Source organism: Ceratotherium simum, chromosome 13, assembly GCF_057802395.1.
Source record: "Ceratotherium simum simum isolate JZ-2026a chromosome 13, ASM5780239v1, whole genome shotgun sequence".
Lineage (NCBI taxonomy): Eukaryota > Metazoa > Chordata > Mammalia > Perissodactyla > Rhinocerotidae > Ceratotherium > Ceratotherium simum.
Window position 1 is genome coordinate 22362469 of NC_141912.1, and position 15693 is coordinate 22378161.

Here is a 15693-nt window from a genome sequence, read left to right on the forward strand (position 1 = left end):
AATAATATAAGGTTGGATCTACCCTCTCCATTATGCTCTAGCATCCCACATGGGCAGATGTATCCACAAATAATGACTGAAATATCTGGTGCTAGAGTCAATGAGGTGCAAATTATTGGCCAAACCCTTTGTGATTGATAAAGCATGAAGCGTTAAGTTGCTCAGCAGCTTTCGTACAATTTGACAATTAGTTAAAACATTAGAGCAAGATACAGGAGATCCAAAGGCAAAATTTCAAACTGCTAAGAGTAACACTAAGTAGCTTCCTCAAGGGTATGTGGTTACGCATCTGAGAGGACAGTCGAAGACAAATTCCATCTGGAGCAAGGGAGAGTGCCTGCCTAATTCCTTAATATGTAAGTGTAAAGACTACTGGATTTTAAGAGACTAAAGATTTCTTGTCAAGACAATGAAAGTCTCAGCTTCTCTGCTGCCATTTCTCATGTGCTTCATGCTTAAATTTTTGTATAATTTAAATGAGCTCTGCTGTTATGTCTCATTTCATTTTGGAGAACCAGTTCTAGTCATTGGAGTAATTTTGCATTAAGTAGAAAAGAGCAGCTTATAAGAAAGACAGGTCTTTAAAAGTGCCTTTTCTCTTAAGAAAAGAGCATTGTTCAAACACACTGACATTACTCAGCCTGGTTCTCACCTTTAATATGCCATTTGATCTTGGGGCCAGAGCCCATGGGGCTGACACATGTGGATGTTGTCATTCCAGCTGGGAAGGATGAGTTCTTGCAGCAACATCTGTGGATCCAAGCAGGCACAGCCTGCTACAGAGGGTGGGTACCAGCGCTATGGAGTCCGGTCCTACCTGCACCAGTTTTATGAAGACTGTACCACCTCAATCTGGGAGTATGAGGATGATTTCCAGATCCAGAGATCACCTAACAGGTGGAGCTCAGTGTTCTGGAAGGTAAGGAAAGAGCATGTGTTTAACTCAGGAAACGGAAAAGTTATTGGATGTGGTAAATACTGTAGCTCTAGGGAACTGAGAGGTTTGGTACTGTCTGTGTGTGCATCACTCCTGGTTTCTCTAAATGCAGTTTTCTTCCCTTAGGAAAGGAGAATATAAACCTTGGGCTGAAAAGGACCTCTAAACACAGCACAATTGTCGATTTGCAGGTTAAACATAAATAGGTATAATTGCCATCATTAATTATTATTACTTTTGCTACTGTTTTTAATGTGCCATTAAATTCACCAACTGTGAAGCCATCTATAGGCAAAACATTGTATGCTTTAAGCCTCCCTTACAGGCTTGGTAAGTATCATTTGACAAATTACATCAATTATCAAAAAGAAATAATTGAGTAGAGAGAGCTAATGCTGAGATATAATACAGTGGTCAGTGTACCAGCTCTACCTCTACCAGATCTGTAATCATGAGGCTTTCTGAGCCTCAACTTCCTCAAATAAAAGAGCTTCATTAGACAATTCAATATTTGCTCATACAACATATAATTAGTGGGCACCTATTCTGTGCCAAGAAGTTGCACATTGCTGGAGATGAAAGTGGTAAATAGGAGGAGAAAAAGTCCCTGCCGTGATGGAACTTACAATCTATCATAAGAAGCAGACCATAAACAAATAAACCACATAATATAACGTCAGACCGTGACAAGTGCTATGAGTATATTTCAAGTGTATATCAAGTGGTTTTTAGATATGCTGATTGTAGAAAGGCTTTCAGAGGAGATGACATTTGCGCAAATGGTGGATGAGCTGAGGGAGCAGACCATAAAATTGTCTGGCTGAAGGTCATTCTAGGCTGGGAAAATAGCAAGTCCAAAAGCTCTGAAATGGGAACAAGTTTGGTGCATTTGAAAATTAGCAAGAGGTCCAGTCTGATTGGAGTGGAATGAGAGGGGGAAAAGAACAGGTGATGAATTCGGAAAAATAACAGGGCACAGATGATTTCTGTAGAGCCTTGTAGATGATGGTGAGGACTTTGGCTTTTACCTTGAGAGACATGGGAAGCCACCTGAACATTTTAGGCAGAGGAGTGACATGATCAAAGTAGTTTTTTAACAGAACCATTCTAGCTACTGTACAGAAAATAGATTATCGAAGGACAACGGTAGAAGCAGCTAGATCATTTAGGAGGCTATTAAAGTACCCCAGCAAGAGATGATGGTGGCTTAGATTAAGGTGGTGTTAGTGGAGATGGTGAGAAGTAGTCAGATTTAGCATAAAGTCTGAAGGCCAAGCTGTCAAGACATACTGATGAATTAGATGTGAGAGAAAGAGGAGTCAGGCATGACTCACTTGCAGCCTGAGCTATTCAGTGAATGATGTTATGAATTTACTGGGCTGGGGAACGCTAGGAAATCAATGGGATGGCTGGAGAACCAAGAGTTTGTTTTTGGCCATGTTATATTAGGGATGCCCATTAGACTTGCAAGTGGAGATGTGTGGTGGTAATTTGTATATACCAGTCTGCAGCTCATAGACTGGGAGTCACTGACATGGAATGTATATAAGGCACCAGATTAGACGTGATCACCTGGGAAGAGAGTAGGGACATCGAAGGGAAGACGGCATTGGGACGTTCCAACACTTAGCAATCAAGGAAAGGACGAAGATTCAGGAAAGGATGCTGAGAAGATGCAGCCTTGGATGATGTCTCAGGTCCCCTCCAGCCCTAACATTCTGTGCCTCTGGGATTTCCAATCATTTCCAGCTTTCTCCCAAAAGATCTCAGAATTTCTTATATTGATATTGACATAAACTTACAATTTACTGGCAATATAGTTTAACAAGAGGCAATGTAGTATAATGATTATGTGCATGGATTCTGTCCTCAGATTACATGGGTTCAAGTCCCAGCTCTTCTTTTTAATAGCTCTGTAACTTTGGGCAAGTCAGTTGACCTTAATGGGCCTCTAACAGTGATACTTATAGTACCTACCACATAAAGTTGTGAGAATTAAATAGGATAATATTTACAAAGAGCTTAAAACAATGTCTGGTATGCACTCAATAAGCATCTGATGTTTTAGCTACTATTACCAGATGCTGCATGGAACATTGAGTTCTAAAATGGAAATAAAACTGGAAATCTAGTTAATAAATAAAGTATTGGGTAACATAGTTGTTAACATGGATTACTCAAGACTTGTGTTAATTCAAAATCTTACTAGTGTCACGTATTCTGCATTAGAATTGGTTAAGCCAGCATCCTTGCCCTGTAGAAATGTTGCCTCTGATGAATCCTTACTGGCCTGTACCAATGAAATACATAGCCAAGCTTGGCACATCTTGTATTTACCCAGATAAGTGGGTGGTTGCTTCTCTATGTGTCAAAAAAACAAATATTTGCCTGACAGATCTGTTGTGCCAAGAGCCTAAAATGCCACTGACTTACAAAATATTGTATGCGTTCATGTGGATCCAAAGCACTAGTGGTTGTGTGATTTGTGAAGCTGTAAATCCATCAAATAATGTATAGGCATAGATTTAAAATAAAGAACTCACAGTAAATTACCAGTCCCAGAATTCAGATTTTGATATTTTCTCCCTTCGATTTTAGACAAACAAGATCCAAAAGTATTTGTTCCCTGTTGTGCTGGACCTACTTCAGAAAATAAAAACAGCAGAAGTCCATGGCCTTATAGAGATTATATTCCAGCAAAATCCCAATTCTAGACTCATATCCTAATCATAAAACACTAGACTAGGCATTCAGAAGCCTACAGTCAACCTGACTAACCTAAGAATTCACTGTCTTAGAGACCTCACCTCTACCAAGGGAATAAACCAACCGTTCTAGCGTTTCCTCCTAAGGAATATAAGTGAATTTGTCCCAATGGGTTTATGAAGCGCTTTCTACCAATACAGAGAAAAGCACTGGTTAAACACATGTTTCTATTATGATTCGTTTTTAATGTTTTTTTCTTTCATTTAAAACTGCATCTGTTGGTGGTTCAAGGTGTTGGCTTCCCCTTTCTCTTCTTCCACTACAGTGTTGCTAATGGCATGTTGGTCTCTCACTGGGGGCTATGCTCACAGTGCCTCTGTAGCACTCTGCCCTTGAGTGAGCTCCCTAGCAGTGAGCAGCATGGAGGGGCTTAATAAGAACAGAGATTGGAATCAAATGGGCTTGAGTTCAAGTCTGTGCTCTGTCGCATGGATCATCGTAACATCCATCTCACAATGCTATTCTTTCTTTCTACAAATGTTTACATGTTCACTATGCACAAGTCTCTGTGGTAGGCTCTGAGATTCAGTTGTGAATGAGACACTATTCTTCACCTATGAATAAGATATAGCTTTGACCTGAAGGAGTTCACAGTCAAATAGGGAAGGTAGACATGCATACCAATTGTTACAATCCACCATGATAAACACTCCCCTAAAAGTAGTCACAGTCCTTACCGGGAGCATGGGGTTTGGGAGCAGGGAAGACCTGATGCAGCTCGGGGAAGAAATGGCTCCTCAGAAGAAATCACCTGTGAATAAGCAGGAACAGGGCATGCAGGCAGCTTGCAAAAGCTGAGTCGTGAGAGAAGATGGCATGTTCAGGAGACTACAAACAGTTCAGTATGGCTGGGGCAAAAGTTTAGAAGTTGGAGGAGAGAGGTCAGGAGATGAACGTGGGAATGCATATAATAGCCAGATCACAGAAAACTTTGAAAGGCTGTGAAATGGAAATTTCTCTAGAACCTTCCAGCATGGGTACAGTAAGGAGGCAAGATAATAAATCTAGGCTTTCTTGGGGAGATTGTCTCACAGTCAGGTATAAACACACACACACACACACTCACAGTATTACACACATTCTCGGTGCCTCACAGGTTCTGGATTACTGTGTGGTTACCTCAGTCACTACTGATTTATCTCGGTGCCTATAACTGCTTCCATCTGCATAAACCTATGTGACATGTTCCACCTACCCCCTGCCAGCCACTGCTGCTGCCCACAGATCAAACGGGCTGTGGTGGAATTTTTCTTTCTTATTCTGGTACTTGACCTTGACTAAGGCTGTTGTCACTTGATTGTCTGTGCAATGAACAGCCTCTGTATGGCAGGTATGAACTAATGGGAGCAGTCTTCTCACCCCCAATCATTCTTTCCTCACCTCAGAGTTACCCTCCTTCTTACCTTCTCCTCAACCCATATGAGAAATTTCTCAGAGGGCGTTCAACAGCAATGTGCACGTACAGGGCAAGACTGCCCCCTCCACAGCCTTACTGAAAATGAAAGTGACTCTGATCCCTCTCTTTTCTCTTAAGACCCCCGTTAGCCTCCTATCTGGCCTGATCTCTCTAGTTTCCTCCCTGAGCTAAGTCAGAGTTTAAACTTTGTTCTTAGATTTGTCTTCAAGTTTTGCTAGATATTAAGGAGTTGGTTTTATGCTAGAGATGAGAAGAGCTATGGAAACCTCATAAGAAGAGAAAATAGGTGGTATTCTTTCTGTTTCCAAACATTTTGTCAGATGGCATTTGAAGGGTGGACAAGGAAGGATGAGGCTAGCAATGGAGACGTTCCAAATAGTGTTTCAATAATCTGGGCAAGATATAATAATAGTCTGCACCCTTAGAGTAGCTGTTGTGCTGGAGAGGAAAAACAAGATTCAAGAGAGGTTTATGAGGTGGAATCAATAAGATTTAATTATCTGTTAACTGAATGTGAGGAGGGACAGTGAATGGGTGGATGACCGGAACACAGATAGAAAATTGGGAAGGAAGGAAGGAAGGAGTACCATTTTGAATAGTTTGAGTTTGAGGAACATTTGGGACATTTTTGTGTAAAGCCTCCTAGTGGCTGTCAGAAATACGAGGCTAGAGCCCAAGAGAGAGATGTAAGCTAGAGCTGGAGATTTGAAAGTCATTGGTATACAGGGAGGAGTTGAAACTGTAGCCACAGATTAAACCATAGAGAGAACATACTGAAGAAGAGACTTGAGTCAAAGGTGCCATCCTGGGGGACACCAATATTTTAAAAAGAACGTCTGGCCAAGCAGGTTAAGATTGAGATCTTAAAGGAGATGTAGAAACAGGAGAGAGTTGTGTCTAGGATGACAATAGGTGATGGTTTTAAGAAAGCATAAGTGTTTACCATCAATGACTGCAGAATATTCAAATGAGGTAAAACTCGACAGTTAGGAGGTCATTAGTGACCTTTGAGAGAACAGTGTCAGTGAAGTCAGGGAGGACAAAGCGTGGCCATCAAGAGTAGGAGTGAATTCAAGCAGTAGCTAGAGAGGGGCCCAGGGCTCTAGAATAGAATTTTGAAGATGCAAGTGATTGAATATGTTCACGTGCTGGAGGGACAGAGTCTTTGTAAGACAGAAGAGTTAATGTGGGATACCATTACCCAGGAGAGGGAGCGCTGTGAAGACTGCATGAGTTAAGGGATACGAAAGACCTAGATCATAGCCTGGCATCGGTTGTTGCTTTGTAAAGCTCCATGTCCCTACAAGCAGGTCAGGCAAGAGGGTCGGGACAGATGAGCTAGAATCTGCCATCACTGCTGGCGGGTGACACCACTCAGAGCTCAGGTCCCGCTCAGGAAAGGTCAGCAGCAGCCCTCAGAGCTGATGAAGAAGAAAAGCCACTTCACTTTTGATGCACTTCCCCTGAATTACCTCTAACCCAGATGGCTCCTTTCACATTTAGCTCCATCCAGCGCCCCACTCCCCGCCACCGCCCCGCCACGCTAGTTCTTCCCTGACACGCTAGTTCTTGCTTCCAACAGTCATTACTGCCTCCTCTCTGCCAGAACAGCTGCGCTGTTGCTGCTGCCAGCTCTGCTTATTGGAGTAAACTGCATTTTCAGACCTCATCAGCTCACAGAGATAACAGTGAAGGAGATGTTGATCAAAATAACAGCAGTCTCTGGCTTGTCACTCCCAGCAGCAGAATTTCTGGAATCCAAGTTCTCCTCCCTGTCCAATCTTCCTTTCCAACATCAGAGATTGTGTTTTCACATACCCTGTGTGACATCCTTCCCAAAGCCAAGAGAATCATCAGAAGTCACAGCACAAAAACTGTCATTGCTGCTGTCTTGAGGGTTTGTCTCAGCCTGGAGGTCCTTCTCTCTCACTGTGGGTGTTCATCTAACCACCTCACAGCGCCAGGCTGCTCTGGGACGCCTGGGGGAGCCCCTTGCCCAGCAGCATTCCAACTCTTCTGCATGGCCCCAAATAGGGCTGCTTTGCTCTCTTCGACCCTTAAAAGACCTCTGTGTTGCATTTTTTAAACTCTCTCTGTTTAATAGAGCCCCCTTTCTCTTACACCTAGGACCACTTCAACTTTTTTTGACAATTTTTATGATACTGTATGGCATCACTCCCCAAATTCTTATTCTTTTCAGGACTCCAACATGGTACCAGGAGTCCCTTTCTGGGCTCATCTCTTGAAGATCCTCCTTAGACTCGCTTTGATGGCACCTTCAGAATCCTGGGAGTTAGCTATTCGTTAGGTCATGCTCCCCTCCACAGACAGCGAGCCTCTCTCTCATACTCTGACATAACAAGGAAAAGGGAGAAGGCTCAGAGAGGCCAGCCATTTTCCAGTTCTTGAAGTGAGCAGGAGTTCTGCCATCTGCAAGGCGTGGTTTGCCTTTTAGCTTCCGAGGGATATTCCAAGGGTGGATTTTAATCTCTAACGCACTGCTCAGTTGAGGAGCAGACTGCTCTGAGAATCAATCACCTGGCTCCATATTCAGCAGTCTGGTGGTTTAAGTTAGTCAGTCAGGAATATTTATTGAGTGCAAGGCTGGAATGAGAGCTGCGGTGAGACAAGACAGAAATAGAAGACAAAGAGCATTGGCCTCAGTTGCTCTTAAGAACCTCAGAAACTAAGATGGATACATTTTTGCTGCTCTCAATTTTTGAGAATTAGTGCCAGTTCTTGAGGAGGAAGGTAATTTAGTGACATATGAAGCATGTCACCATGGATATTTAAGTTAATTTAGTTTGTATATTCAGGACTTTCCAATGTGAGTCATTTTTTTTTAAGTTATGAATAATGGTTAGTCTTTGGAGGTGAATTGATTTGCTGCTATTTTTAGAAAAATGTAGAAAGCCATCCAAAATGTTATATTTTACAACCCAATTTTTCCTGTAGTACTTTAATCTTATATAGAACAGTTTCTATTATTTTTTTCAGAAAACGTTATGTTAACTCTATTTTTCAGTTTCTTTACTATATTATGTAATAGAAATTAGTCCATATAGGGTAACTAAAACTCTGTTGTAATTTTTAAAAAGTAATAGCAGTAGTAATTGGTGAAGTATCCTGGGAGAATTAAAATGGGGAATACGGCTTAGAAGTCATGTAGACCTGGGTTGGAACCCAGCCATACCACCTGCTAACTCTGGGACCTTGAACTATGCTTCTTCGACCCTATAAACCTCAGTTTCTTATAGGTGAAATAGGAATAAAAATACCTTCCTCTCATAAGATGCTGGTGAAAACATATCTAGCTCTATGTCTAGGTCACAATAGAAGCTCAATGATACTAGTTCTCCCTCCCCCTCCACTTTGCTAGGGTGATGGATTTGTGAATGTTTTCCTTCTGTTATTGAAACCTTCCTTATTAGTGTATTACCCTGAAATTTAACAAATAAATAGGTTAAATAAATATACTTTAAATGTTCAAGATTAAATAGTGTTATGCATTTGGCTATTTTTCCAACCTTGTTATTCTAACTAAAAGCAATCAGGAACAGGAAGAAATGAAAAGTGTGGTTAAAAAATAATTAACTATATTAGCTGTTCTTTATTCCAAGCTCTGAGCAGTGGTTGTAATGCTGTTGCCAGTGTAGCATAATTTTACAAGAGAAGCATGTCCAAATAATAATAATAATAGCTACTTATTACAGTGCATTACTTAGCCAGGCACAGGGCTCAGTGGTTTCACGCATGATCTCATTTAGTCCTCACAACAGCTCTATGAGGTAGGTACTATTATCATTTATCATTTTATAGATGGGGAGATTAACAACAAGAGCATTTAAGTGACTTTCCTTATATGATTCAAGTACTAGTTGGCAATGCTAGAATCCAAGTCTGTTAATTCCAAACCTCTGAGCTTAAACCACCAAATGGTATATTACTTTCCATCTTCAGTGTGTTACATTTTATTAGAACTTGAGCTAATGCAATTTAATCTCCATCTGCTGTTCTTAACACTTCTCACCATCTGCACAAGGAAAACCTAAATAGCTACATGTTAAAAGAGAAAAAACACTGGCCTGGAGGTCAGATCTGTGGCTTCTAGCCCTGCCTCTGCAACTCACCAGTGACCTACCCTCCCAGAGTCTACATTTCCTCTGGCACTTATGGTTCCTTCCCCACTTACTTAGGGTAAGTAGTTACACAGACTGTCAATGTCCTCCAGCCAAAATCACCAGGAACATACCTATATGCTGAATGAGTTGAGTTTATTACTCATCACAATGAGAGAGAAAGATACCATAGGGGCTCCTGGGGCATTTCAGTAAGAGACTGTGAGAAAGGATGTATTATAAAATGTGGGCTTTGGTTGGGTGATTTGGGGGAGGGTCTAAGGGAGCAGGAGTTCACTCTGGATTGTCAGAGACAATTCTATGATTGGATATCTTAATAAATCTTATCTATGGGGGGCGTAGACTAGAGTGAGACTAAAGCTGTAGTGGGTAGAAAAGCAGCAATCATTCATATTAGCCAGGGGTGGGCAGGGGGCGGAGGAGAATGGGGCGAGGGTGTTTGTTTGGTATTTCTTGGTTTCCACATGACCTTGTTTTTGTCTGTGCTTAGACAAAATTACGAAGTGGTCTTGTTTTATGTCACTCCATCACAGGCGCAGAATGAGCTTGTCTGATGTTGATGTTCTGTGCCATCCATTGTGTCAAGAGGAGAACAACATGGTATCACTGTGAGCTCCAGGCCAGTTTCTAACAACATCAAGGCCTAGTCAGGCCAGCTCCTGGATATCAGGGCTACTTTTCTCTTCCTCAAGACCAAATGGGGCAACGTAAGCAAAAGGAGGCTTTGTCAATTGCAAAGCATTGTGCAAACAGAAAGCTCAAAGGAAAAATCAAGACAGCGCTACAGTTTCTGGTTGACATTAAAATCAGAAAGTTCCTCCTTTCACCTTCTTTTTTGACTAGAAAATTATGTAGGCTTCTCATACAAATTTGGAGTGACTAGGAAAATGCACTTTTCCCCAAAAATAAGACAAGTCCTGCCCTGGAGGGCTCAGGGATATCTGAACCACCGTGCTTACTCTGTCTTGCTTCATTGTGTCTTTCTCTAGGTCGGACTCATCTCTGGCACAGTCTTCGTGATTGTCGGATTGACTGTTCTGGCGGTGGGCTTTCTTGTGCCCCCCAAAATCGAAGCCTTTGGCGAAGCCGATTTTGTGGTGGTGGACACCCATGCTGTCCAGTTTAACGGAGCCCTTGACACGTGCAAGCTGGCAGGAGCCGTTCTCTTCTGCATTGGGGGCACGTCCATGGCAGGGTGCCTGCTGATGTCAGTGTTCGCCAAAAGCTACTCCAAAGAAGAACAATTCCTCCAGCAAAAGTTTAAAGAGCGAATTGCAGACATCAAGGCCCACACCCAGCCTATTACAAAAGCTCCAGGCCCAGGGGAAACAAAGATTCCAGTCACTTTGTCCAGGGTTCAAAATGTCCAGCCTATCGCGGCAACCTGAAAGATTTCCAGCCCCAGTACTCTCCTCTCTGATTTACACACAGTGTTAAAATGGAGCAGGCCAGTTTTTGAGATGGCAGGAATTTGGCGTTGACTTGCCCCAGGGCTGTGCTCGGCTGTGGGCAGTACAGTGCGTGGGCTCACCCTCGCTCAGTTCAGGTGGGTCTGGAGAAGGTTGATGCCATGTGTCAGCCTGTGCACGTGCACCCAGCTGCTTAAAGGGGTGCTTCTGTGTGCCCTCCTGGAGCCCTCGGGAACTCCCCTCTCATTTATTGTGACTGTGTGTCATTTTCTGTGTTATTGGAAAGTGCTGAACAGTTTAGACCAGCCTACCAATGGCCAACATGGTCCATTTCATTTTCTAATATTGGTTTTTCTAATCTTTCCTGTGTGGTGCTGCCTTCCATCCCTGTCCCACTGTGTGTAAGATATTGTCATGTGTGTTCATAGAAAAATCGAGTTCCCTGATTTTGACCCAAACATTAGTCTTTTAACTATATCTTAACACGAAGTTCCTGAGATTGGATATAAATGTATCGGAGTTCGCCACTAATCTTTTTTGTTGTTTCCCATTTTTTTTACTTAAAAGGCTAAAATTGCCAACTTTAGAATCTTGGGAAAGAAATTAATATTAGGAGTATCTATTCATGCAGTGTCCAAAAGCACTGAATTCGAAGCCAGGAAATTTGAGTTCCTGCTACCGACTAGCTGTGTGATCTTGGGGAAATCATTTAACCTCCCAGGTCTCAGTTTCTCCATCTGTATAGTGGGGGTCCGGGACTGTGATGTCTGAGATTCCTTTTTCGCCATGTGTCATCGTGTCTCCCCCACTAAGGATGTTTACGATGTCCTTGTGGCTCTCACCACGGTGGAATTCTCTGGACTCCTGGAAGGTTTGCCAAGTCAGCAGCCTTCTCGCTACCTACTCTTAAATATCCAACCCCAACAGGTTATACAATGCTATCATATTTTTATAAAGACAAAAGTAAGCCATCCTCAAATAAGAAATCCGTGAGTAGATATTAACCTTAAAAAGGGTTTTCTTTCTCAAATAAGACATTTTATTCTCCAGCAAAATGTTCATCTCATCCCTTCGCACTTTTATTTAATCTGTGGATTTAAATTAGACTGAGGGAAATGGAACATGTGACCTTGGTCTTCTCTCAGAATTTGTGCCACCTTCAAGTTCTGTCTTTTTTTTCCTTTCTTCACTGGATAAATAAAATATGTGAAACAAGCAGAACCTGAATTGCATTGTCATCCCCTCAGTGTGGCTATTTTCTCTCCAACATGTAATTTTCCATTCTGAGGCTGAATAAGCTCTGATGTTCCCCTGGCTAAATGGAAGAATAAATGAGGCAATTAGTGCTCTTTGCGCACACTGTTTATTTTGCACAGTCCAGCATAAAACACAGGGTAAATCAGCATCCTCAACAAGGATCATTGGCCAGATTTGGGAGAAATTGTTCCAGTCTCTTCAGGTTCTCACCTTCCTGTGGAAATACCATTTTAATTTTATTCTTTGAAGCCTTATTCAAGCCCTAAGCATCTGTTCAAGGCTACATCATTTGAAGCTTTCCATGTTTGCTTCTGTGTTGTGCACCAATGAATCTTTGAGGATGCGCCTTGACTTTTAAAAGCCTCCAGAATGAAAAATAATGGCTGGAGGGCTTGGGAACTTTTCGGTACAGGCATGATAGCAGCCATAAACAAGCAGCTCTACTCCTTAGACAAAGGCCTAAAAGAAACAAAGATGGATAAAGGAGGAGCTGGGTCTGGGAGATTCAACATGCCCCGTCTCTCCTGTCCTGCCCAGGCTTTGTGGAAGTGGGTACTCGTAAGGACCCTCCCAGGCCCCATGGGAGGGATTGGGGGCTATTGCAGGAAAGCAGAGGAAGGAGGCTGAATGGTATTAGGAATTAGGAAATACAGTTTAATCTTTGGAAAGAGTACAGGCTATGTGTAATCAGAGGGCAGGGAGCAGCAGACTAAAGACTTTTCAAAGCGATTTTCAGGCCCGACTGGGCAAACATCAGTGCTATGGCAAACCAGACGGTCTTAGAGCCTTGGTTTCAGCCTGCTTGCTCACACTGAACCAGTTCTTCACTTCAGTCCTGAAACTCCTAAAGCAAAGTGAAACCACATCCTTATAGCTGGAGAGGGATGTAGGGGAGAAGGTGCTGAGACTGCAACTGAAGAAACTTGGAAATGAGTTCTGGCCTGGAGATCGTGTAAACAGAGCGTGTGGAATCAGTAGAAACCTTAGATGATATGGACCCAAGCAGGCAGAAGACTCCCCCACCACCCCATGTCAGGACTGACCCAGCAACCGCCATTTGCGTGGGCACTTCTGGAGACTGGACCCCTACTGCCTCCCAGGGCAAGCCTCTGCATCTTATGATGGTACTGTATGTTTAGAAAACCATATAACCACATGCCTTTCCCAAAACTGCCTTTCTAACCCTTCCACACATTGGACCAAATTCTATAATTCAAAGTTACCTACAAGTCTAACTGCTGTTACATAGGACTGCCTAGCCCTCCCACCCTGGCCCCAGGCCATCAATTTTTTCATTCAGTTATTTTCAGTCCAGTTGCTTCCCTGATTGTGTTGTTCAAGGTGACATTTCTATATGTTCTCAATGTTCCTAATTTGTCCATGCCACCTATTAAATAGGGTCCCTAGAAGTTTCAACATTTATATAGGTTATAGACTCCCTAACTTCATTAATTGCCTTACTTACTATGTACACAGTACCTCAAGCCAGAAAACTGATGACAAGAGATTGATTGTGTAAGCAACTCGTTTGTGTGTTCCCAAGGCCTACTGTGATCAATTCCAGCTCCTTCCCAGTTTTATTCTGACACATGCCCAGGAACCCTGCATTCTAGTCACACTCAGCTACTCCCCTCTCTAAATGTGCCTGCACTTCCCTGCCACTATGCCTTCATTCACAAAGTTTATTTTCCCAGCAATAACCATCATTCTCTGGCTATTGAACTCATCATTCTAGGCCACATCAGGAAATAATAGCAATAATAATGAGAGCTAATATGTATTGAATGAGAGGCACCATTGAAGCATGTTATGTATAGTAATTCATTTAATCCTCACAAAAACTCTATGAGGTCAGAGCTATTATCATATGTCCATTTTACAGGGGCGGAAACAGGCAAAGAGAGGATAACTTGTCCACAGAAAACCAGTAAGTGACACAGGCAGGATGCCAATCTAAGCAGCCTGCGTCCAGAGGCTGCACTCTCATCCAATATGCTCTTCTCCTCTAGAAATATCACCTTGTCTGCAGCTTTTCCTTGCTCTCCCTCTCAGATTTAATGTCTCTTCCTCAAGTGCCAGCATTTTGTACAAACAACACTCTATCGCACTTCTCTCTCTTTATTGCAATGATTTGTTTACACACCTGTTTCTTCCATTAGAAGCTAGCCTATTAGCTGCTTGGGTACAGGGACCATGTCTTAATGTGGTGAACCCTCATTAGTGAATACATAAAGCTACGTGCTACTATTATTTTATATTATTTTTATAACAATTTTTGAATTTTTACTTAAAGCTGGGCATTGTGCTGGCACAATAGAAAACAGATTATTAGGGGCATTAAAGTTTTTGCATACCTAACGTGTGTGTTTGCGTGTGTGTGTGTGTGCGTATAGGGAAAAAAATCTATTTTCTGGAGAGGCCTAAGACTGAGAGTATGGATATGGTTGCCCCAGAGCAAAGCTCTCCTCAATCTAACACTTGGGTTGGGAGGAGCCCAGTCTAATGGCTAGCTTGCCATTACTACAACTAAAAACAAAATCCTCCAGCCAACAAGCCCTGCTCAGTGACATAGAGATACCAGCCATACTTCTCACTCCTGGGAGAGCTTGTTGGAAGAGCTAGACCTGCCTAGTCAAGAGCAGAGTAAATTGTCTCCAACAGTCCTAAATAAACAACCTGGTCCTTCATCCTTCAATATGAAAGTACAACCAGAATCTTCAAACATCTGAGGGAAATCAGCACCTTGAAAGAGGATATGCATAAAGAATAATAGACTCCAAAGGAAACATAAGCATTTTAGAAATCACAGGAGAACTCTAAAAAAAAAATCTAATTAGTCTTCAAGAAGAAATTACATCAATAAGACAAAAATAGAATGCTATGAAAAAGAACATTAAATAGTTTAAAAATAACAAATTACTAAAGGAATAAAGGCATTTCCCAAAAAGTAAAATCCCCTCTCATAAAAATAAAGAAAAATAGGAGACAAAAAGTAGAAGACATAGAGATTCAATCAAAGATAAAAAGATAACAAAAAGAAAAATAGAGGAGAAAAAATTCATCAATAAAATAATAAAAGAAAATTTCTCATGGCTATAGAATACAGAAATCTTCAGATTAGAAGCACCTGCTGAATACTCAGCACTAGGAATGGTTTAAAAAAAAAGTCAGACACACTTTTGTGGAATTTTAAGACACAAAAGATAAAAAGAATCCAAGAGGCTTCCAGACAGAACAACCAGACATCTACAAAATAATAAAAATTGGACTGAGAAAAGAGAAGGGCTGTGATTTCATGCAATGGATGGTAAGGTAACTTTTAGTCTACAGGAAATACATGTTATCAAGAAGAAAAAAGAAAAGCAATAGAAACTCCAAAAAGAAAATTTAAAAATAAACTACACAAGGAGATCATGGTCCAAATATTAAGCATGATGGTGGAACCACAGCAAAGAATTGATAAAGTAAAGGACAGAGAAGCCATTTGAAATTTGACCTTCCCGCTAGGCACAGGCTACTTCTAATAGAACAGGAGCTGGGATGTTGAATCCGCAGAGGAGGAACTGAACCCTGCCGCCCCAGTAGTTCTGCAATGACAAACATTTACAAAGACAAAATAATACAAACTCTTTACTTTTTTTTGATTTTCAGAATCAAACTATAGACAAAAGTCTAAATTATGATTATAAAAGTGTATATGTGATAAATCTGATGATGTGAATGTAAAGGTAGAGCTAGCTAAATTTGGAAAGCAGAAGAAAAAAGTTA

At 41.7% G+C, this 15693-nt stretch overlaps 1 protein-coding gene across 1 annotated transcript; it reads left to right on the forward strand.

The window, feature by feature from the left end:
• The first annotated feature begins 730 nt into the window (after window positions 1-730).
• NRSN1 (neurensin 1) lies at window positions 731-10903 on the forward strand. Its single transcript, XM_014788716.2, has 2 exons — window positions 731-919; window positions 10249-10903. Exons 1-2 carry the CDS (start codon window positions 731-733, stop codon window positions 10645-10647), a joined length of 588 nt encoding a protein of 195 aa, XP_014644202.1. The 3' UTR covers window positions 10648-10903.
• Window positions 10904-15693: the final 4790 nt, after the last annotated feature.